At 41.2% G+C, this 25,608-nt stretch overlaps 1 protein-coding gene across 2 annotated transcripts in view; it reads left to right on the top strand.

The window, feature by feature from the left end:
* The first annotated feature begins 2,367 nt into the window (after window positions 1-2,367).
* ogdhl (oxoglutarate dehydrogenase L) overlaps window positions 2,368-25,608 on the top strand; it is a 60,856-nt gene continuing 37,615 nt past the window's right edge. The window contains exons 1-3 of one of the 2 annotated variants that reach the window (XM_033012854.1): window positions 2,368-2,597; window positions 19,000-19,170; window positions 21,291-21,393. In XM_033012854.1, coding sequence (XP_032868745.1) covers window positions 2,400-2,597; window positions 19,000-19,170; window positions 21,291-21,393 — 472 coding nt within the window. In that variant the 5' untranslated portion in view covers window positions 2,368-2,399. The remainder of the gene's footprint in view (window positions 2,598-18,999; window positions 19,171-21,290; window positions 21,394-25,608) is intronic. The other variant, XM_033012855.1, reaches the window with a different exon arrangement.

Below are 25,608 nucleotides of genomic sequence, written 5' to 3' on the forward strand. Positions count from 1 at the left end.
CCCCACCCAACCAACCTCATCCCCCCCCCACCCAACCAACCTCATCCCCCCCCCCACCCAACCAACCTCATTGCCCCCCACCCTCAGACACCACCTTCCCAACCTCCCCAGATACCACCTCCCCAACCTCATCCCCCCCAGACACCATCACTACACCCCCTAGACATTATTACCCCTCGCGCCCCACCGACTGCCCCACCCCCACATAGTTCCCTCAGCCCCTCTCTATCCTCCAGACACAAGCACCTCCCACCCAGCTCCCTCTGTCCCTCTCTATCCCTGATGCACAACCCCCCCCCCCTCCCTGTCCCTCTCTATCCCATCAGATACAATCACCTCCATCCCCCCAGTTGCTACCCCCATCCCGAGTGGTCTCCAAAACCCTCGCCCCTGTGCTCGGCCACACTGGATCTGGTTTCAGATGCACTCAGATTTATAAAAGCAAACTATTGTGTGCTTTCCCGACTACACCCTTTCCTTTATAGGCCATCTCCACCCATCCCAGATATTTGTGACATCTATGTGTTATACTTAAGATAGACCAAAATGTAGGGGTGACTCATTGGTCAGGCAGCATTTCTGGAGAACAAGCACAGGCGATGGTTTGGGTTGGGATCCTTCTTCAGTATCTTATATATTACTCATCCTTTTTTCTGCATCTTTGGTTTGCAACCCTCCAGTTTTGGCTCGAAATGTTGCCTATTTCCTTCGCTCCATAGAAGCTGCCTCACCTGCTGAGTTTCTCCAGCATTTTTGTCTCCCTCTGTTTCTATCTGTTGCCTTTCCCTTTACTGGAATGTGTGGTCTATAACTTTCCAGGATATTGTCTTCATTTAATTCTATTTATTACTCAAACATTTACTGATATTTGTGGTCGACATCCTTCCAAAAATTGTGCAGCTCCAGTTCTGTGTTCTCATCCTTTTCCCTGTATCAGTGATAGACAAACTACCAAGATGCTGTAACACCTCCAATTTTTGTCTGTTGCTTATCTCCTTCCCTTTTTCAATGATCTACAACTTTCTGTGGTGCCCACTTCTAATCTTGCTCATCTCTAATTGTAATTGTTCCACTATTGACACCTCCTATCTTTTCCTTTAGGATACTTAAAATCTAATTATTTGATTGTTTTGGGTCATCTGCCCCAATATTTCTGAGGAAGGGTCTCGACCCAAAACATCATCCATTCCTTCTCTCTGGAGATGCTGCCTGTCCCACTGAGTTACTCCAGCAGGTACACAAAATTGCTGGGGAAACTCAGCGGGTGCAGCAGCATCTATGGAGCGAAGGAAATAGGCGACGTTTCGGGCCGAAACCCTTCATCAGTCTGAAGAAGGGTTTCGGCCCGAAACGTCGCCTATTTCCTTCGCTCCATAGATGCTGCTGCACCTGCTGAGTTTCCCCAGCAATTTTGTGTACCTTCGATATTCCAGCATCTGCAGTTCCCTTTTGAACAACGAGTTACTCCAGCAGTTTGTGTTTATCTCCAATATTTCTTCAGCTGGCGCAGTATTTGTTTTTTTCTTTGATAACTCAATGGTGAAGTGCTTTGGTATAAAAGTTACCTTGAATTGATTCACCTTTTCCTGGTTTTATTAGATACGGTTTTTGTGCCTGTTTATTTTGTTAAAGGATCTCTTTATGGATTTGTGGTCTAAATTAATTACTCCTTAAATAAACCTCACATGCATTACATGGAGCACAGGATCATTTTTAATACCATCTTAACTGCAAAAGTGATGTTTACACCAACCATTGCCTTGAAGTCACTGCAAAATTCAAGTTGGCATTCCTGATTTCACATACACACAACATATAATGTAGGATTATGCTTTCTCCCACCAAAATAAACATAAATAAATCAATTGAAAATTGTGGAACGGTATTTTTGAAATTATGCTGTTCATATTCGAAATGTGAAATGATCTTATGCACCACTGCACATGTGCTAAACTGGGTAATGTTCTCACAAGTGAATCAATATCCAAATACAGATTAAGTTTGTTATGAGTGAATAGGCCCTATGTAATCTGGAATTAATAGGCAAATTGATTGCAGGCTCCAGGGAAATAAAAGTTTGGGTCTATTTTCACCCTGGAAACTGTAATTCATGGTTAATTCATATTGTGCATTGAAGATTCATATTGGTTACATATCTCAGCTTGTTGTTATGAATGCCCTAACAGTGCACATTCCTGTGCATAGAAGTATGAGTGACACCATAACTGGAAGAAAAAATTAGATGTCTTACACTGACCTTTCCTGGCTTTATTACCATTAATTAGGAGGATGGAATAGAAAACAACATGGTGGGGAGAAGTAAGTTTGTTATTGAATAAGTGAGACAAGTTAATTTTATAATTATAAACCTTTTGATTTATTTTAGGTGGAAATTAATCATGATTCGACTGACGACTTTAGTTGCAAAATTTAAACCGCAGATTATCAAAAGATTTGCTCAGAATAATGCAGCTGTATTTCAGCATAGGTTTTACAGCATGCCTGGAACTTCAGAACCTTTCCTGAGTGGAAGTAATTCAAATTATCTTGAGGAAATGTATTATGCCTGGCTTGAAAATCCAAAGAGTGTACATAAGGTAAGACTTGCTGTTGATATCCTAAGTAAATAAAGTCTATTTCCTTGAATGCATTTGCAATTAAGAAGTTTCAGGTAACTTGATGGACGTGTTGATAAACATAATGCTGTATTAATTAGTTTCACACAAACTTGAGGAATTCACTTATATTGGGGAAAACCCATGTCATGAGGCACCTTACAGGTTCCTTATTGACATAAGCTATTAAGTTGTAACTGAACCTTCCGAGACCCAGTGATGTTAGTGTTGCTGATATTTTTATGCTGAGCAGTTTTGTTAATTATATGAGACTGTAAGATAACATGAGTTTCAATATAGTCTGGGTCAGTATGAGCAATGTGGATTAGTGTGCTGTATCATATCTTAAGCAGTGAAACATAAAATGACATTGGACGATCTCAGAATTAGAGAAAACCTCTATGCCATCTCTGGAATGACTACCTTCGAGCTTCCTTATTCTTAAACTGGTTGTTGGCGTTGTCACAAATGTCATCTGTGGTTCCTCACGTAATTTTGAAGTTTGAACCCTGATTTAGAGTTAGCTGTACTAAGGGTGTGATGCTTGACAGTGTGAACCTTTGGTGCCTTTCACATAAAGCCTAGAGATCTCTTTGTTGCTTTCATTTGAAACTGTATTACACTGATCTTGTCAGGATCTGCCAGTGAGCCTTGTTCTGAGCCATTTGCATCGTAATCTTGGGATTACTCCTTGCCCACAAAGACGTCTCTTCAGGTTGTTTTGAAATGTTTGTGTGGAGGCATTTTCCTTCCGCTTTGCCGCAAGCTCCCGACACAAGATCTATTTCGGGAGATGGTAGTCTTCCAACTTAAACTTCTCTAAAACTATGCTAATACTCTTTCCATATCTGTGACCACCTCACATGGCCGTCCGAAGGGGGGGGGGGTGCGTTGTGTGCGGGCGCACATCCCCCCCCCCCCCCCCCCCCCCCCCCCCCCCTTTTCCGGAATAAAAACAAATCCCAAGAAGAACAAAAATCAGCCCGCGGGATGATTTGAAAAAAAATATTTGCGATTTGCACAGTTGGGGGAAGCTGGTGACGCGGTAGCGACGCAAAATGACTCCGTCTCTCCACGCGCGTGCAGTGGGCGGGATTAGACGCCACCATTTTCAATGCATCGCCTTGACGCCCCGGGCCTAGTTTGGGTGAGTCGGGATCGTGAAATATTGTGTTGCGTTGCGGGAGGGGGAAGCTGTTTGATTTTTTATCGGGGATGTTCAACTAAATGCGAATGATCCAATCCGACCCGCGGGATGATTTGGGGGAAAAAAGGAGTGCCCACTTCTCCGGTCCCGTGGCTGCGGTGTCTCCCAGAATGGTGCATCGCCTCCATCCGCGGTGTCGGAGCCTCGCCGTCGGTCAACGTGGTGGCCATAGAGCGGGTCCGCTGCCGGCGGGCAGTCCGGGGAGACAGTTCTCCCATCGCCGGGCGGGAAACGGGAAGGACTGACTCTGAACAGTGGCCGTGGCCCGACACCAGGCGCCGCTTCGGCCGGGTCTATTGTAGGGTCTATTGATTGCCTTCTCAACCCCCCGCTATCTATCCATCCTGCTCTGATTCACCCACCTCCCCCCCCGACCCTACTGCGCTGGAAATGTCTTCAGAGCGAACATTGACTACGTTTGATAATGGAATGCAATCAAGTGTGTTTTAATTCCCATTGTTATTATTTGATTTAATCCATAAAGATGGATTATTAAATTGTGTACACGTGAAACATTAAAACTGCAGTGTTCGATTGTCACAGTTAACGTTGACACGTTATTATGGAATTCATTTTAACAGCAAATCAATGCTCTTAACAAACACGTAGAAGCAAAGACCAGGACTTCCATGCAATCACCTGTCTGCAGTCACCTTAATCCACATTCACTATGACTTTGCCGATAACTTGGACAAAGTCATGACTAGGTTTGCGCAGTTACATTCTTGGAAAATTGAACTGGAAAACATGAATTCTGGCTAAATGGCAATATATGCAGGCGTGTCACGAGTGTCCGTCGCCTGCATCACTACCCAGGACTTCCATGAGCAATGACAGGCTGTCTGCACTTGCCTTAATGTACATTCACTATGACTTTGCCCATGACTTGGACAAAGTGGTGATTAGGTTTGCACAGTTACATTCTCGGAAAATGGAACTGGAAAATGTGATTTATGGCTAAATGGCAATGGCTGGTCTGCCAAGAGTGTTGTCAAAGTCTGTGAGAGGAACCCTGAACTGTCTGCTAATCCCCTCACACTTTGGGAGCCCAAACAGGGCACTGCAAGAAGAGGTAGAAGTTGGGCTACCAACATCAGTGCACTAGCTGCGGAATGACACAGTCCTTGGACAGCGTTAACGAACTGAACACTGCCATTAAAGATAAAGTCACACTTCGGGAGACCAAACGTGGCACTGCAAGAAGAGGTAGAAGTAGGGCCACCTACATCAGTGTACTGCGGAACGAGACATGCTTTGACAGCATTAACAAACTGAGGACTGCCATGCTAGATAAACTGGTCTGAGGTGCTATATTCGTGGAACCAGGAATGGCATGTAGCCAACTAATGCCTTTGCATTAGTAGTAGGGGTAAATGGCAATACACATCCAGGAGCACCCGAATGATTATGCAGCATCATGCCAGCATGTTTGATTGTTTGGTAAACTATAAGATGAATTGCGAAATTTATGTATATTATATATTTTTATGTTATGGAATCAAAATCAAGAATTATAAATTCACATTTTAAAAATGGTTTCACAATTCAGTAGTACTGATTTTCAGTATTCCATAATGATATTTGAGAATGCATGAAGTTGCATACAAAACACTGATTTTCAAAAATCCAGTTTCTGTGTAGTACGCTCCATTGCATTTAAGTGAGAAATACCGATCCTCGACTTCCTCATACACAGACCACAGTCTGTTCGTATTGGTGGAAATGTGTCAGCCTCGATAACAATCAGCGCGGGAGCACCTCAAGGCTGCATGCTCAGCCCCCTGCTGTACTCATTCTATACTCATGACTGCGTAGCCAGTCATAGTGCGAACTCCATCATCAAGTTCGCTGACGACACCACTGTTGTGGGACGTATCACTGATGGATGAGTCAGAGTAGAGAAGTGAGATCGAGCGACTGTCCATATGGTGCCAGCACAATAACCTGGCCCTCGACACCAGCAAAACTAAGGAACTGATTGTGGACTTTGGAAGGAGTAGGATGGGGACCCACAGTCCCGTTTATATCAACGGGTCGATGGTTGAAAGGGTCAAGGGCTTCAAATTCCTGGGCGTGCACATCTCTGAAGATCTTTCCTGGTCTGAGAACACTGATGCTGGTATTAAGAAAGCACATCAGCGCCTCTACTTCCTGAGAAGATTACGTAGGGTTGGTTTGTCAAGGAAGACTCTCTCTAACTTCTACAGGTGCACAGTAGAGAGCATGCTGACCGGTTGCATCGTGGCTTGGTTCGGCAACTTGAGCGCCCTGGTGAGGAAAAGACTACAAAAAGTAGTAAATACTGCCCAGTCCATCATCGGCTCTGACCTCCCTTCCATCGAGGGGATCTATCGCAGTCGCTGCCTCAAAAAGGCTGGCAGCGTCACCAAGGACCCACATCATCCTGGCCACACACTCATCTTCCCGCTACCTTCTGGAAGAAGGTACAGGAGCCTGAAGGCTGCAACGACAAGGTTCAGGAATAGCTACTTCCCCACAGCCATCATGGTATTAAACTTGGCTCGGAGAAAACTCTGAACATTAATAACCCATTATCTGTTATTTGCACTTTATCAGTTTATTTATTCATGTGTGTGTGTATATATTTATACAATCGTATATGGACGCACTGATCTGTTCTGTAGTCATGCCTACTATGTTCTGTTCTGCTGAAGCAAAGCAAGAATTTCATTGTCCAATCTGGGACACATGACAATAAATAGGTATGTTACAAAACTTACCTTCAGCGGCGATGTAATTCTGCCTCTGGCCGTGTGCGCGATTTTGGCGCGTTTGAGGGGGGGCGGGGTTAAAACGGGGTTTTTTCCCGACCTGGTCCTGAATTATATTTGTTGGAGTGCGAGATTTTGCTAAAGAATCGTTCCTACGGCCGTTCTGTGTGTTTTTTTGTTTTTTTAAATGCACCCGACAAGTTAATCGCTGGAATGATTTTAAAAGCAGCTTCTGAAGCCGTCAATGCCGACAACTGGGACGGATTTTATACAGGACCAGGTAAAAGAAAGTAGTTTATTTTTAATGTATAAAAGTGTTGCTTAAGATGTATTTAATTTACATTTTAAGTTGCGAAACGGTGCTTTTTCCCCCCGAACAACCGGCAGTGGATTTGCTGCAGATATTGGGGACTAAAATCACCGCATCTGAACGTTCTAAATGGTCCCGTTCCAGTAAATCCTACTCGCAAGCTGATTTAAATGGCCATTAATTTACAGGTATTAAACATAAAATTCCTTCCATTTGGCCTATAAACCCATGACAATGAGATTGAAAAATTATGTTATATTCTGAATTATTGTGTGAATGTTATTTGGACACTTAGGCTATTTAAAAATGTTAATCTATTCTTAAGAAATGGATAGATGTTTAGATCTAGTAATTGAATGTTGTAATTAGCTACAATTAGGTAACTAACTAATTATATGCTTTAATTTCAAGTCGTCTAAGTAGGATTGTTTCATATTTGTCTCAGAATGCCTCAATCTATAATAACTGAAAATTTATTTCAGTTCTCTTAAATTTTAAGAAAGTTATCAGCCTTTAAATGTTCTCGATCACAGTTTTTGTGTTAAGTCAATGAAAAAGCAATAGGGAACAAGATGCCAATTTCCAAGTATGAAAATGGCCATAACTTTTTTAATACTGAAGATATGAAAGTGAATTAGGTGTCAAATTAAACTTATTTTTATGCTTTATCTGATGGGATAAATTAAAGACTTGATTTTTAAAATCTCAAGATTTTGTAACATTGCTACAATAAACTCTTGAATCTTCCCTAACAAAATACTGATTTTTAACCATCAAAATACAGAAATGCTCGGTGAAACTTGTTTATTAATTAATTACTTGTTTAAAATTATTAATCTTGACTCCACCAAAATTATTTCTGAAATATTGGTCATACATTTGGTGCAAAAATGCTCCAAAATAAGGCTCAGAGTGCAACCGAGATCATCTAAAACCCCGGCCGCGAGGGGCTTCACGCTCGTGATGTGCGCTGTGCGCACACTACTTCACATAAATGTTTTGTAATCCTGTCATGCCACCTCCCGTTTTGAAAAGCTTCGTACGGGCCTACAGTAGAGACAATCTACAATTATACCAAGCCAATTATCCTACGTCTTTGGAGTGTGGGAGGAAACCGGAGCACCCGGAGAAAACCCACATGGGTCACGTGGGAACGTATAAATTCCGTACAAACTGCACCCGTACCCAGGCTCGAACCCGGGTTTCTGGCGCTGTAAGGCAGCAGTTCTACCGCTCACTAAATGGTGTTGATGGGACTGAAGGTGAATGGGACAGCGGGCAAGTGTTAAGATAACTCGTTAATTTTCGTGCAAAAGGTTTTCTTTACTGCAAAAACTTACAGTATTTTATTTGCAGTTTTTGCATGCTCCATTATACATAACATTTTACAACAATACAACTTGATTACTAAAACAAGGACAATTTCAATTATTGATTTTTTTAAATGTATACAACAATGATCCCAATCATCCCATTCTACCCACTTATTACTCTTGACTCAACCAAATTTATTTCTGAAATATTGGTCATAAATTTGGTGCACAAATGCTCCTAAATAAGGCTCTGAATGCACCAGACAGCATCTAAAAAAGGGTTTTAGATGCTCGCACATTATCCCCCGTAATGACTCCTTCACCGCATAATTGACGTAAGTTGATACATCATTCGGTACTCAGTCGTGATCTCTTCGAGGAATACTACCCAGGCGCAGGCGCTGAATCTCTGCAAAAGAGGAATGTTCGGGATCACGCATCAGAGAATGAATAGATTTAGATTGAGTGAAATAATTGCCCACGGATCGTTAGATAATAACCTTTCGTTTAAGAAACTTGTCGAGTCCCCTGAAGTAATTGTGAATCTTGGCCCTTTTCAGTCGATGGATCTTGGAGCCTGAGTTCCTCACACAGTTTTCCAGTGTAGAGGTGTGCCTATCCAGTTTCAACCCGAGTGACCACATTAGTTCCTGGGACCATGTGACCATGTTGTAGATCTTGTTGAATTGACTCACCACTTGGTAGAAAACATTGAACGTGTCCCGGTCCTGCACACAACACAGAACAACATCAGTGTGGCCATGGACCCATGAGAACGGCCGGGATGGGACAGTATCATACTCATTTCCAAATTGAATAGTGATCAATAGATGTCATAGAGCCAGAGAGCCATAGTGTGATACAGTGTGGAAGAAACTGCGGGGTGGGAGATTGCAACTTTCACGTGGTCCCCCCTGTTTCAACAAATGCAATCAACCTGGCATGTATAATCAAATAAGATCAAATAGAACAAGTTGTCCTTCAACTTTAGGCTGTGCACACTATACGCAATAAGAAGAAGAAGAAGAAGAAACTGCATACAGATGTGTACGTGGGAACTACAAGTGCTGGTTTACATCCAAGATAGAAAGTTGGAGTAACTCAGCGGGCCAGGCAGCATCTCCGGATGGAAGGGATGGGTGACTTTTTCGGGTTGAGACCCTTCTTCAGAATGAGACTCGGGGGAGAGGGAGATACAAAGATAAGGAAGAGTAAGGGGTGAAAACGAGACATCAAAGGGAATAAAGCTCAAGGAAAATGTAGAAAAGATCATTATTAGCTAGGAGAAGGTGACAACGAAGCATACAGTGATAAAATCTAATCTGGGAACAGTCAGAGTGGTCGGAGATCTAGGAAGGGAGAGGGACGGAGAGAGAGGGAAAGCAAGGTTTACTTGAAGTTAGAGAATAATCAATAGATTATGCATGTTTGCAAAAGTTGTCTTGAGAACCTTGTATCAACATTTCTGTTGGCACCTTTCCGGCGTCAACACTTCGGTTAGATCAGTACTTCTTCCGACGGGTCAGATTTTATCTGAAGAATGGTATCGACCCGAAACGTCACCCATTTTTTCTCTCCAGTGATGCTGCCTGTCCCGCTGAGTTACTCCAGCATTTTGTGATCTATCTTCGATTTAAACCAGAATCTGCAGTTCTTTCCTACATAACTCGCGGTTTACTTTGTGTAGGAAAGAACTGCAGATGCTGGGTCGGAAAGCATCTCTGGAGAATAGTCCTCTCTGGACATCTGATTGCCATCTACTCCATCTACCTTTTGTCCAGAGATGCTGCCTGACCCACTGAGATACTCCAGCATTGTGTGTCATGTTCTACCTTAGCAGACTAACTCCATCAATCAAATGATATGAAATCGTTTTTTCCAAGAACTGCTGCGTTCGTTGAAACCCCAGTAGTTGTGGTTATGTATTAAAAAATTGGCAAAATAATGTGATTATACTTAAAACACCGCGCCCCTGATTAAATTTACATGCGACCCGTACATTCATTGTCTCTGGGAACATTCGCGGATACATTAAATGACGCTTATTAATGCACACTCACCTGTCCTATTGCCGTGATTATGAACAAGTCCAGTGGATTGGCTTTGAATGATTTCCTTTCAGCTGCGCACTGCATGGGCATCTCGCGTCTCTACAACAGGGGAAGCGGTCAAGTCCGGCTCCAGCACACAATTCACACACACACAGCAACATTATCTCTAACAACATTGTTTATTATCGAGCAACCTTTTGGATTACAACTGACTATTTGAACGCACCCGCCCTTTTACTCCATCCCTTCCCCTCATCCCACGTGAAGCGGTACAGCTCTGAATGCGGTTTATTAACCGTGTATCCTACACACCGCGTGTTCTCCGCTACAGTAGAGAAGCGAGACGCAGTTTGGGTGACCACTCTGCTGAACCTTCAGTTCAGTCGGCAAGTGTGAAGTGGAGCAGACTGGCGTCTATTCCATCAACCCACTCCTTCAGCGAGGCTCGCCCGCCCACTCGCTACATTGATCATTTACTTTATCTGTGCCAGTGCGCCAGATTTTAATAGTTTTCCTTCTGTCTACGCCTCCTCCACACGGCTCGCGGTTACACTGCGACAATCCTGTCCCGCCCTCGTTCTCCGACTAGTTTCACTGTCCTAATTAATTTTACTGATTGTATGCCTCGCTGTCACCTTTCCCTCAGCCAACCATTCTAAACTTCCTTGGTCAGCATCTGCACTTCCATATCAGTTTCGTTATTCCCTAACTCTTAGTCTGAAGAAAGGTCTGGACCCGAAACTTCACCAATTCCTTCTCTCCCGAGATGCTGCCTGTCCCGCTGAGTTACTCCAGCATTTACTGTCCAGCCCCTACTCTCTGATCATATCCACTTTCTCTGCAGCTGGAGTCTTGCTTCATTGCAAACCTTCTCAGCTGTGTAGAGGTCGTCGAGCTGAAACACTTCATAACTTTTTTATTATGTCACCGATCGGAACAAAACTTGGTGGCTTGGAGCAGAGGAGTTGGCGGGAAAATCCAGCGATATAGGGTAGCGTTTTCGTGCAAATTTACTTACAACGCAGACCGGAAGTGGTCAAGATGGAAGTCTTAGTAATTATAGATGTATATTGGCATCACAGCTGAATGTGAGAAAAGATGCTGCTGTTTGGACATTTCAATGCCATATGACTCGGTCTAAGTCAGCCGGGAGAGTTCAGGCCATTTCATGGGGTTCAGTCATTGGGGACGGTGCCTCAAGTTTGTTTGGCTGTGAACTGTTGCAAACCACTCCACGTCATGGGATACCCTGGACATGAGGGGGCCCCAATGTCATTTGGAGTCAAGTGGCCACAGTAGGAAAGTGCAACCTTGGGACTGGCACTGTGGTGCTGAAAGTACCAGCTGTCTCTAGTAGGACTCAGGCCAGTCATTTGCACTTCTCTTCTTCATATCAGAGCAGATAACCTCACACTGCCTACATTTAACGTTATTTGTCCAGTTCATGTCACAGGTAGCCTATCAATATCCCTTCATTCAGGTACACTCCTAATAAAGTGTAGGAAAGCACTGCAGATGTAGGATTACACCCAAGATAGACACAAAAATTTGGAGTAACCCAGCAAGTCAGGCAGCATCCCTGGAGAAAAGGAATAGGTGATGTTTTGGGTCGAGAACCTTCTTCAGACCTCTCACAACTTGCTTTCCTTTCTGCCTTATATCCTGACTACAACACCCTTGATCCCCTCCTTCATCAAGGTTGTCAATATTAGCTGTAAGTATTTGAGGCCCAGACATTGATCTCTGGGGTAACCCACATAAATCTGAAAAAGGAATGGGTCAAGGTCACTTTGAAGTCACCATTGAAAACAGATCTTCCATAATAAAATAAATAAGCTCATTAAGATCGTCACAGCCTAGAGTCGCGGTACCGGGTAACAGGACCAACACAATCCAACATCCCCAAAGTCTAGGAAGACTCATGTTCTAGAAGGCCAGATGAAAGTGACGATCTGAGGAAGCAGAGCAATATCACATATTAGCAATCAGCGCCCAACAAAGACAATGTAATAGTCCATTGTGAATGAAACAACTTACCTGTAAGATGTATTTCTGGTAAGGACCTCTGTATGGACTGAAGTCCAGGGCAGATGGGCATGCTGAATATAAACGGTCCATCATTTGCATCGTAATAGTGACACGTCGACACTGAGATATACGGAGCCATATTCGCTTACTAAGTGCTAGGAATTTACTGGTGAATTAACAATGATTAACACAACGGTGGTGCAACTGGAGCCCGCGATTTCGCTTTGAGCCCGGAGGTCTTCAGTCACATTGGTGAACAGCGAAGCTCAGAGCTGGGGAATTACGTGACCGTTTCTGAACCAAAAGCGAACACTGTGGGCATGCAGTATGTGTATTTCTTTGCAATTGTAGTCTGTGGTGGAGGTCAGCAACTCACCACGGTAGGGGCTGGCGGGCCAGTAAACGTGAAGGAGGGGGGGGGGGGGGTGTGTGGAGGATGGAGGCTTCCCACACTCACACATGGAGCCGTGTGGACGCGAGCGATGGGAGGTGGGGTCTGAGGGCACGAGGTCAAGGGGTTGGACTAATGGAGAACGCTGCTGAACACAACATTCCTGCTCCTATTTATAGAGGAATCAGGGACAAAAAACGCATAGATCTGCCATGCCAAACACTGGCTACATAGATACATAGAAAATAGATGCAGGAGGAGGCCATTCGGCCCTTCGTGCCAGCACCGCCATTCATTGCGATCATGGCTGATCGTTCCCAATCAATAACCCATGCCTGCCTTCTCCCAATATCCCTTGATTCCACTAGCCCCCAGAGCTCTATCCGACTCTCTTAAATCCATCCAGTGATTTGGCCTCCACTGCCCTCAGGGGCAGGGAATTCCACAAATTTACAAGTCTGGATGAAAAAGTTTACTCTCACCTCAGTCTTAAATGGCCTCCCCTTTATGCTAAGACTGTGGAACCTGGTTCTGGACTCGCCCAACATTGGGAACATTTTTCCTGCACCTAGCTTGTTCAGTCCTTTTATAAGTCTCTATAAGAACGCCCCTCATCCTTCTAAACTCCAGTGAATACAAGCCTAGTCTTTTCAATCTTTCCTCGTATGACAGACCCGCCACCCCAGGGATCAATCTTGTGAAACTACGCTGCACTGCCTCAATCACAAGGATGTCTTTCCACAAAATAGGCCAAAACTGTACGTTATACTCCAGATGTGGTCTTACCAGAGACCTATACAACTACAGAAGAACCTCTCCTATACTGGAATACTCTTGTTATAAAGGCCAACATTCCATTAGCTTTCTTCACTGCCTGCTGTACCTGCACGCCAACTTTCAGTGACCAGTGTACAAGGAAACCCAGGTCTAGCTGTACCTCCCCCTTACCTAACCTAACCCTATTGAGATAATAATCTGCCCTCTTGTTTTTGCCACCAAAGTGGATAACCTCACATTTATCTATATTATACTGCATCTGCCACGCATCTGTCCACTCACTCAACCTGTCCAGGTCACCCTGCAACCTCCTAACATCCTCTTCACAGTTCACACTGCCATCCAGCTGTGTGTCATCCGCAAACTTGCTAGTGTTGCTCCTAATACCCGTCGAAAGGACCCGTTTACTCCTACTCTTTGCTTCCTGTCTGCCAACCAATTTTCTATCCACGTCTACGCCCTACCCCCAATATCATGTGCTCTAATTTTAGTCTCCAATCTGTGTGGGACCTTATCAAAGGCTTTCTGAAAGTCCAGATACACTACATCCACTGGCTCCCCTTCATCCATTTTACTTCCCCACTCCCATTCTTCCCGTGCAGTAAGTTTGTTTCTTCTCTCCCTAGTGCCTCTTCCATTCCTCAGTTGTTATATTTTCCCACACTAGCTACTGTGTTCCTTTTCTTACTTTCTTTATTGCCCCTTGATTTTTCTTCAATCCAGCTATGTTCTGCTTTCTCGCTGAACACTCCCTACTCCAGTGACCTGATTGGGTGCAGTTGAAACAAGCTCCTTGATTTATAATCCTCTTTGGTCTAAGGGGGTGTCTGGGATAATCATGAGAGGGTTTATAATGTTCTTCCATTAAATTTCCAGTTTTTACTCGAATAGTATATCCAATCTGCTCATTCTGGTAGATTACTAAAGAGGGATCTAGAATAGGGGTCATGTCTTCACGCCCACAATTACAAGGCGGGTAGGTGGGTCAGGAATGAGAGAATGGCTTAGATTGAGTAAGTGCTGTGCAACTTTTTGGTTCTTGATACTCAGACCATCTCTCTCTGGTTTCTTGGGTCCCAGTAGTCTCTTAGATTAAGGGACCTCCCATAACTCCTTGGATTTCTAATGTATATATTCTCTAGGATCTCTAACTTCTTCTTAATCTTGGAAATCCCTTCTCTGACCCCTCTCTTTCATCCGTTCCTTCGTGCGACAGGCCCTACTCCAATGTCCCATCCCTCCACATTGTATAGCATTGGTTAGGCAGTATTGAAGTTCTTATTCTACCCCTGGGTTCCATTGAAATTGGCTCAAAATGTCACCTATTCCTTCTCTCCAGGGGAGCTGTCTGACTGGCTGAGTTATTCCAGGCTTTTGTGCCTCTTAGGTTATGGTACTGGTTTGCTGCTTTTGTATTGCCAGGCTGTGCAGCATGCAGGTCATTGCAATGTAGTCTCCATATTTGCTTGTAAGATTTTTCCAGACTGATGTGGGCACCTCATTCTGATATTCAGAATGCCACTGGCATTTTTCATAACAATTAGATTGCTTGCTGTGGCTCCCATTGCAGTGGTACTAAGCTGCTGTGATAGACTGGAAAATTGTTGTCAGTGGTCAGGGAAATAAAATATAACCCTTGTTCCCCAGTGTCCAACCGCTCCTGATATTGATGCAGTCCTTCTGATGAAAGTACCCCCGCAATGTTTTGGGCAGGCCATTTCAGGATTCAGACCCAGCAATAATGAAGGGATAGGGCCTAGAACATAAAGAGCTGGAGTAACTCAACGGGTCTTTGGACGACATGGATAAGTGACGTGTTCTTCAACCTGAAGAAAAGTCGCCTATTAATGTCCTCCAGACTTGCTGCCTGACCCTCTTAGTTATTCCTGCACTTTGTGTTCTAGGCAAAGATCTCATCATGTGCAGTTCATTGTGTCTACAATGAAGGAACAGTAATTGATTTTAAAAGCAGGACGATGTGTAACTTGGAGCAAGACCTGCAAATGATAGTTTGCCAAGTACAGGTACCTGAAAGACATTTGCTCTTGATAGTAAGACAAGTGGATTTGCAAGGTATTGTTATGTTAGCCCAGGTGGGCAAATGCAATGCATTTTGTAGATAATTCATACTGCACCAACTGTGGATCCATGGAGGAGAAAATGGATATATTAGATGACGTATGGGGGGGGGGGGGGGGCGGCAATCAAATGGGCTGCTCCACCTATCAAGTGTGCGTGTTTTTGGTGTTCCCCTCATCCAAACATATTGAATGTTCCCCACCAAACTCCCTATTTCTGACGTCGATGATAAAAATAGTGTGTGGAGTCAGGAATTGATTCACAACCTTCAGGATATGCCACCTCGGGCCCTGTTCTTTCTCATCTAATCCATTACTTGAGGAGACCATAAATCAAGTTCAATCCATTGCAAACTCTTTTCACTATACCTCGGTACATGTGACAATAATAGCCTAAACTAAATTAAACCAAACTAAACAAGGTGCAGATACTGAATCTCTTCAAAATAGAAAAGTTCGGGACACGCATCAGGAAATAAATAGAATTAGATTGTGAAATAATTCCTTATGAGTCATTCGGCAATAAACTATCAATAATCCCACCTTCCTTTAAGAAACTTGCTGTGTCTCCTGAAATAATTCTGAATTATGATGCTTCTCTTTGGCTGTGACTCCGAGCCTAGGTTTCTCACAGATTTCCAGCACTGTGATCTGCTGATTTGGGAGAACCCCCCCCCCCCCACCGGTCGCACGTGTCGTGCGTGGTGACACGTAAATTATGTCGCGTAAATGATGCGCAAATAACGCCCAAGTGGGACAGGCCCTTATCTTTGCTTAGTATTTCTTTTGCTTTCACTTTTCCAGTAATTGCAATATTTGCTTTTCAGTTTATTGTTTACTTTCTCTGCTGATAAATATGTATTCTTTTAACTTTAAACAATACATTTAAGATAGGCAAGCCTATTTATTTTAACTTGCCACATCTGATATTTGTTTTTGTGTCATTTCAAGTGTTTAAGTACATAAATTGGTTCAATATACTGATAAAATATATAACAGCTCATACTATGTATTTGTTTCAATGTTCAAACAAAGAGGTGTGTATATTTAAGTAACATTATAATTTGCTGGAAGCTTACCACAATTATTTCTCACGTGTTCAAGCAGTGTCATGAATGTTGTGGCATTCATACTTGGTCTGGCAGTAGGATTGAGGAGGAGGAGGTGTCAGCAGGCTTGTTCAGTAGATGGAATTGAATGTTATGATCATTTGATAAGGGGAAAATTAAAAGTTGGATCCTCCTGGTTTGGAAATGTAACATGCTGAAAGTCATGAATCTTTAGGTTAAACTTATGAGACAAGTGATTCAGTAAAAAATATGCAATTTTGTTACAATGTGGCAAATTTGTTACAAAAGGCATGATAAGCAGAAATGTGGTTATGTTGAAACCACCAGTTATAAAAAGACGGGTTACCTTGCAACCAGTTTATGCCATCACACTTTGGAGGGCTGTAAAAGTTCCAGAGAGAGTATAGAAAAGATAAACTGGGGGAAAACTCCAGAAATGTGGAATTTCAGCCACAAGGTTAGACTTAAAAATTAGATTTCCCTTGGTACCAGAAATTTGATGGAGTTGGATAAAATTGATTATTTTGGAAAACAACTAACAGGGAGCTATTCATATTAATTAATGCTTCAAGGAGCAGGACAAATGTAAACTAAATTTAAAATTGTTGAGGATGCGCAAGGGGTTATGTGGTCAGGACATGCAGTTGAGGAGGGAAGGGGTAAGGGGTAAGGAAATGGGCAATCAGCAGTTTTAAGAGGAAATTGCCAAAGCACTTGAGAGAAAGCAATTTACAGAGCTATGGTTTTCTATGCCATTATGCTTTTGATTTCAGCTTCACATTACAAGTAACTTTTGATTTCATGTTTAGTATTTTTTTTTTAAATTACTGTGCAGTAGTGGCCTACCCATAAAATGTAAGTTTTTTGTTGTTGGAGGAAAGTTGACCACATTGCTGGAGAACGTATGCTCCTTGGTCCTACAACTAAATGCAGCTAAATTAGATCTCTTCATTTGGAAATTTATTACTTTTTAAAAGGTAAATAAAATATAATTTAAACAGCAAATAAAATCAAGTTCTTTGAATGATAGTTTGATTAAGATTACATGTAGTGAGTGTGTTCCATATGGGTGAAATATTTAAACAAAAAGGTTGCAAAAATCAAAGTTTCAGTTTGGTTATGGCATGTTCTGATCCACATTTGGACGCCCATTCTAAAATTAATGTCAACTCCATACATATTTAACCAATTTATAGCCCCAACTTATATGTATTTTCAAGAGGAACTGCAGATGCTGGAAAATCTAAGGTAGACAAAAATGCTGGAGAAACTCAGCGGGTGAGGCAGAAGGGTTTCGGCCCGAAACATTGCCTATTTCCTTCGATCCATAGATGCCGCCTCACCAGCTGAGTTTCTCCAACATTTACCTTTGGTCTACCTTTATGTATTTTCAACCTCTTTGGTTCTAGTTTGGCTATTTGTCCAGTACTGTGTCGGACCCATCTTGTACCTGTGGTGTTTTTCACTGTTGTTTGCTCTATGGTGAATTTGCTCATTTTCCCCCTGCTGCTGCTTCTGTGTTCTTGTTAGCAGTAGGAGGTTTTTGTCGCCGGATTTTGAGAGATGACGATGCACAAAGGTGAACTTCTCCAAAATTTGGAAGCTTGGCTAGATGAGTCTGCTTAAGACTGAATTAAGGATCAGAATGTACCTCAAGGGTCAGGCAGTGATAAATCATCAGCCTGAGATTCTACCTGAATCCATCCATGTTAAGTACCACACAGGCCTGTTGCCATGTGCCATGTACCTTTATTGCAGTGGTGCTTTGCTGTCTTAAAATATAATAATTTGTTGAGTTCAGGGACATTTGAGGCAGTGCTGTTGATTTGCATCAATTTACAGGTCTTCATTAATTGTAAGTTGATATAATTAAATGGATACAACTTTATCTCACTTGTGTTTCTCATCAACCCTTCTCTTGGAGAAGGTTGATATTGTGATACGCTACAGGTTTGCAGTGGAAGAATTCTTGGGTAAATTAGTTCCATTGATTGTTAACATCAAAACAAATATTGTAGGCAGTGTGCTGCATGATTATTGTTCTGCTTTGAGATCGGCAACCACGAATCCTGATAATTATGCTGGTGATGTGATATATTTACATTGCTAACTTTTTTCTGCAAGTATTTAAGAATTTTTCTTGGACACCACTTCTTGGTGTAAATAAGTTACAGTTCAGATTAGTTTATTGTTATATACACCAGGGTGCACTGATATTTATTGTTCATGTGAAGCTTAGAGTGCGCAATACACAAATTATAGATATAACAATAAATACGACAAATGCAAAACAGCAGAATGGTGCAGAGATTCTGAAGTAATCTAAACTAAGAAAGCTGAAGTGCAATCACGTTTAATGTATTTTAAATGCATCAATGTGTTTTAAATGTATTTTACATTATTTTTTTTTTAAACTTTTCCTTGTAGTCCTGGGATGCATTTTTCAAAAATTCCAATATGACGGCACCAGGAACATCGTCAGACAGCCCACCCTTTCAATCTTTAGTTCAGAGTCAAGGGAGAACACAAACTGCCGCAAAAGTTGAGAAACTGATTGAAGATCATCTTGCAGTACAGTCATTGATAAGAACATATCAGGTAAGCTTTCTCTGTGTTGAATGGCTGTTTGAGCTTTACAAATTGCTCAGACTCAATTGACAGTTCTTGCCAAAATGGAACACAACTGAAGTTTTTGCATAAACAAGGTACTGCAGATGCTAGTTTACAGAAAAAGACAAAGTGCTGGAGTAATACAACAGGTCAGGCAGCATGGAGAACCTGGATAGGTGACATTTTGGATTGGAACCCTTCTTTGGATTGATTGTGGGTGGAGGAAACAGCAAAGAAGTTGGCAGAGAGGAGGGGCAGAACAAACCTGGCAAGTGATAGGTGAAAACAGGTGAGGGCTTTTTTGATAATCAGATGTTTGGATAAAGGCCAAAAGCTGTGAGATAAGGAAAGAAGTGTGAATTGTGAATCCAGAGGAAGGAATGTAGGTGAAATGGGAGAAATGGGTTGGGGATGGTGGTTTGCAGCCACCGCACATCGCGTGATCCTGAATCCCTACTTTATTTATTCCCAGTGACCTATTTTATTTATTCCCAACGGCTCCTTTTTTTAAATTCACACTGCTGCTGCTCCACCTCCGAGTTTGAAACTGACACGCTTGCTAGCTCAGCACTCTACAGTGAGAACATCATCCAGCTACAACAGAGAATATTATTCTCTGTCGCAAGCAAAGTTTATTTGAAGAATGTTAGAATATGCTACAATGTGAGAATGTTAAAAAAATATATAGGTATGCGGTTGGGGAGAACTACAAAGGCAATTCTACATTTCCAACTTACACCTTAAAACTTCAATGTTGAAAAGGACAAGAGGTTTGCATTGCATAGATATGAGGCTGCCACATTGTTGGAGAAGGAGGTATAGATGTTCATGCTCCAACCAGATGTTATATATGCAGATTGGGTGCATTGTTCATCCATGGGTGCATGAAATTATTCTGAATTAAATCGATTTGGAGCTGTTAGGCACAATTGCAGTAGACTGGCACAGCTAAGTATGCATTCTATTTAAATACAATGAAATTAAAAACCAGATTAAGTTGTTGCAAGTATGATGGAATTTAGCAGTTGGGTCGCAAGTTCAAATAGTTGTACCAAGAATGTGTGTTTTTTCAGTCATTAATATAAACCTTTTAGCTCTTTGAGACTCACTACAACACTTCCTCTCGGCTCATGGTGATATTTAAATTTGCTAAATTTTTCACTGTTGTTTTTGCTAACCCTTGAATGTTTAAGTTGAAATGTGATCCAGCAAGTGTAAACTATTAAACTGTTCAGTAACAGTAAGTAACTAGCACGAGCTTTGTGTACGTGATATCTTAATCCATCATGTAAATCGAACCTTTGCTTCATCTGTATAAATTGGACGACTAAAATTGAGTATTACTAGGGTTTTACGGTGCTGTTTATTTTTCTTGCCTTAATTATGCACAAATATTTTTTTTGAATATAGCTAATTGTTGCAATGATTGAGTTTCAAACAATGATGCAGCATCAAAGTTTTTTAATTCTTGGATTATAAATATTCTGTTATTAGTTTTGCCCATAATCAAATTTGTTGTGTAATTTTGTAAATATTGTATGTTTTATTTAAAGTACTATTTAAAATGTATTTAAATATTGAAAGTACAGGAATAGTAGTGGGTTTCAGGGTTAATTGTTGTCCTTATAAACATAGTGGTGCTTCAGGACATGTCCTGGATTACTTGGCATTTGGTAAAAGTATGTCCCCATTGTTGAAACTTTGCAACATGAATCGTGTGTTCACAACCACTGGTAACTTAGGAATCATCCCAATTGCCATGATGATTCAGTATTTATGCTTATATTTCTTGTTGAGCTCTTTGTTATGTTTGAAGATTGCGGGTATGGAGGTGTGAAAATGGCAAATTCTTTGTGCTGTTGTCTCATTGGGTTAGTCTTGAATCAGAATATCAAGGTGTATTGGTGTCCAATATTTGCAATATATGTAGTTTAGTGGAAAGTTGCTTTTATATTTTATAGCACACATGGGTTTGAAGGCAAACCTTAAACTCCTGATTTAGGAGATCCAAGTTGTATAGATTCCATTCAACCTGCTGAAGTGGTAAAACTGCATAATTGTAAAGGTTGCCTCCTTCTCCACCCCTACCCCACAATTTCCTTTTGCAGATCCGTGGGCATACTGTGGCTCAGCTGGATCCATTGGGAATCCTAGATGCAGACCTGGACTCGTGTGTTCCAATTGATTTAATTACTTCCATGGATAAACTTGGTGAGGATTAGTTGATTATACAAGTTAATTTTTTTCCATTAGAGTCATAGAAATGTACAGCACAGAAACACACCTTTTGGCCCACCACATTTATGCTGACCTCTGTGCTCATCTACACTAATCGCATTTGCCTGATTTAGGTCCATGCATTTCCTCTTGGATGGCACGGTGGCACAGCAGTAAAGCTACTGCCTTACTGCACCAGAGACCTGGATTCGATCACAACGGGTGATTGTACAGAGTTTGTACATTATCCCCGCGACTTGCGTAGTTTTTCTCTGAGATCTTCGGTTTCCTCCTGAACTCCAAAGACGTACACGTTTGTAGGGTTAATTGGACTGGTGTAAATGTAAATTGTTTGTAGTGTGTAGGGTAGTGTTAATGTGCGGGGATCGCTGTTCGGTGCAGACTCGGGCCAAAGGGCCTGTTTCTGCACTGTCTCTCTAAACTAAAACTAAATCTAATCTCTATGCCTATTAAGTGCCCGAATAAATGTTGCTTCAATGTTGTGATTGTATCCGTTTCTACCATCTCCAACAGCAGCATGTTCCAGATAACTGCTGTTTGTAAAAATAAAACTTTCCTCTGAAATCCCTTTAAAACCACATTAAACCTATGCCTTCTTGTTTTTAATAACCCTACCATGGGTAAATAAATCTGACTCTCCATCCAATCTATGCCTCTTAGGGTAAACAACCCCAACCTATCAAATCTTTCCCCACAACTAGATCCTCTAATCCAGGTGACATCCTGATAAGTTTCCTCGACACTCTCCAGTGCAATTATATCATACCTTCAGTGTGGTGATCTTTACTGCATAAAATCCTCTGTATGATTAGATTAATCGGTGTTTGGAAAGTTGCAACATAACATCTGCACTTGTACATTCTACACCCAGATCTTTGAAGGCAAGCATGCCATATTCCTCCTTCAGTACCTTATCGACCTGTGCTGCTACTGTCAGGGAGCCATGAACTTTAACCCTAAGGTCCCCCTGTTCATCAAGATTCCTTAGCACCCTACCATTTAATGTATATGGTCTACCCCTATTTGTAATTCTCAAAATCCATCATCTAGCACTTGGGTGCTAGTTGTATAGTCATACAACACGGGAACAGGCCTTTCAGCCCAACTTGCCCGTTACAACCAAGATGCTCCATTAATATTAGTCCCACTTGATTACCTCCTCTGGCAGCTTGTTCCATATACCCACCCATATTGTGTGGAAAAAGTTGTACCTTGGGTTCCTATTGTCTTTCTCCTCTCACCTTAAACCTATGTCCTCTGGTTCTTGATTCCCCTACGTTGGGTAAAAGACTATGCATTCACCCAATCTATTCCCCTGGTGATGTTAAACACTTTGATTCATCCTCCTGAACTCCAAGGAATAAAGTCCGAGTCTGCCCAACCATTCCCTAAAGCTCAGGCCTTCAAATCCTGCAAATATTTCTAAATCTTCTCTGTACTCTTTCACCTTGTTGGGATGAAATTCCATCTGCCAACACTTCACCTGATGTTTATCACCTCATTGATAAAAAGACTGCACAACTCTACATTAATAAGAATTAAGATTTTTTTGTTAATGGCACCTTTTATTTTCTCCATTTGAATCAAATTTAATTTTAGTTGTGTTAAGTCAGTACTTTGCAGAGCTTTATTTCCTTTGACAATGAGTTTTTAAGGCAAGATTTTATTTCAGTTACTATAGGTTTGTTGAACACCATTTTACTTAGACTTCATAAGATTATAAGTGATAGGAGCAGAATTAGGCCATTTGGCCCATCAGGTTTACTCCACCATTCAATCATGGCTGATCTATCTCTTCATCCTTACCCCATTCTCCTGCCTTCTCCCCATGACCTGTGACATCGGTACTAATCAAGAATCTATTTATCTCTGCCGTAAAAATATCCACTTCTGAGGCAACAAATTCTACAGATTCACCACCTTCTGACTAAAGACATGGTTGTACTTGAATTTTTGTTGATATACAGTCAGTCTATTTCATAAATGGCAAATACAATTTAAAAGGTGTGTGCATGCAATTCTAACAGACACGCAATCATTAGCTCAGTTGTCATTTGAGCCTCGTAAAATTTAACCAGCTTGTTTCACCTCATTTGCTTCCTCACAGCATCGTGACTCAAAATCATCTGTGCAATGACTAATTGGCTGCAGGGGTATATAGTTATTTATTGTGTAGAATGAATTTTATTAACCAATTGGGAATTCAGCAGCCATTTTTGTGCCCTATTTTTGCGAAGGCTCAATTTCTATCCCGTTTTTGATGCTTGATGAAAATGCATTTTCAATGCATATGTATTTTTCATTTTTGTTCCTTATGACCTTGAGGTGAATAAAATCAGCCTGCCTGATATGCAGTTCCATTGGATATATAGATATAGCTTTCGGTGAATTAAAGTAAATTGGAAATAAAACGGATTGAGCTGTGGTCTGTATTTTTAAATACGTCCAACTCATTGTTGTAATACCATCAGCATGATGGACACATTATTGCTGGTTGAAATACAATCTAACTCTTAGCTCACTAAAGCTATCAAAAACTTGGAATAACATGGAAACATTAAATTGAAGAAGTATTATATTAGTTTATATGGATAATATGTATGAATTAGTTTCAAACTAGTTGTATTCAATTTACTATGCACGATTTGGCCTTGTAATAGTACAGTATATTTGACCAGATTAATTGAAAAGCTCAGCATGGCATATTCTGATTTATTTTTGGCAAAACTATCACCGTGGTAACAAAAGCAACAAATATTGTTTCCTGTGTATATCAATGAGATTGATTTTGGAATTGGATTATATACCACACCTCTTTTCTTTCCTCACATTCCTATAATCAGTGTGAAGAAGGGTCCCGACATGAAACGTCATCTTTCCATGTTCTCCAGAGATGCTGCCTGACCTGTTGAGTTACACCAGCATTCTGTCTTTCCTGGGCTATATATTATATCTTTTTTGCTCACTGTTGCAATGAAACAATTTCCAATTCCACAGTATGTCTTTATTGCACTTTTTTTTTCATGTTTTGAAGTTCAGCCTTTCCTTTCCTTTTTTTGTTAAGATTCGCTTTTCTGAAGCAATGATGGTGGGGAGTTCTGTACCTGTGATGGATTAGGCAGTGTTCACTTCTTTTTGCAGTCTTCTTAATTCAATGTGCTATGTCCAGGACAGATCTTTAGAGATACGCACACTGAAGAATTTGAAGCTTTTGGCTCTCTTCATCTCCATCCCATCGATGAAGAAAGGTTTGTGGATTCTCAGCCTTACTACTCTAAAGTCAACAATCAGTTCTTTGGTTTAACTGACGTTGAGAACAAGATTATTGTTCTGACAGCATTTGCTCAGTCGATCGATCTCCCCTCCATTCTCTGACATATCATGCATAATTTGTCCAACAATGGTTGTATCATCGCCAAGCACAGTACTGTACACTGGAGTAGATTGTCAACCTGAAAATGAAAATTGTACTATTTCGATAATAAGCCGCAGATTTGTAATATCAGATTTATGATTTAAGTTGAATATTCTACCCCACTGTGTGACATTAATTGCACAAATACTTATAAACTGCAGAAGTATATCATATGTGGTTGACCTAGTGTTAAACCATTGTAAATTTGAGATGATCTGTTTATTTCATATAATTAGTATAATACTTTTTTATATTCCTTTGGTTTTATTTAGCTTTGCATTAACCTTATGTTGCCATTTGCTATGTCGCTCTTCCAGGGAGATGCTAAATGCATTTCGTTGTCTCTGTACTGTACACTGACAATGACAATTAAAATTGAATCTGAATCTGAATCTGAATCTGAATCTTAAGTGTACAGTGGAGGTATAGTGAAAGGCCAATTATAATGTTATTTTTTTAAAGTTAGTTTAATTTACATCTGCATTGCTGTTATATTTATCACAGGGTTGCAGAAGTAAATATTGTTGATATACTAAATTAGTTTTAAATATCTTATATGTTTCAAGGTTTTAGTTTGCACTTGACTATGTGGTCAAATGAGTATATTTGAAAGTACAGCAATTGGTGTTCCAAGTAAAAAAAACTCCCAATGTTCTATTAAGTTTCAGGTGATTATATTGTATTAGCGAATTTAATTAAGGTTTGAATTAAAATGCAAATTCAATATCACAGATGTCAAGGTTATTCTTTGAATTTTAAATTGCAACTCCTAG

Source organism: Amblyraja radiata, chromosome 37 (assembly GCF_010909765.2).
Source record: "Amblyraja radiata isolate CabotCenter1 chromosome 37, sAmbRad1.1.pri, whole genome shotgun sequence".
In the NCBI taxonomy this organism is placed as follows: Eukaryota; Metazoa; Chordata; class Chondrichthyes; order Rajiformes; family Rajidae; genus Amblyraja; species Amblyraja radiata.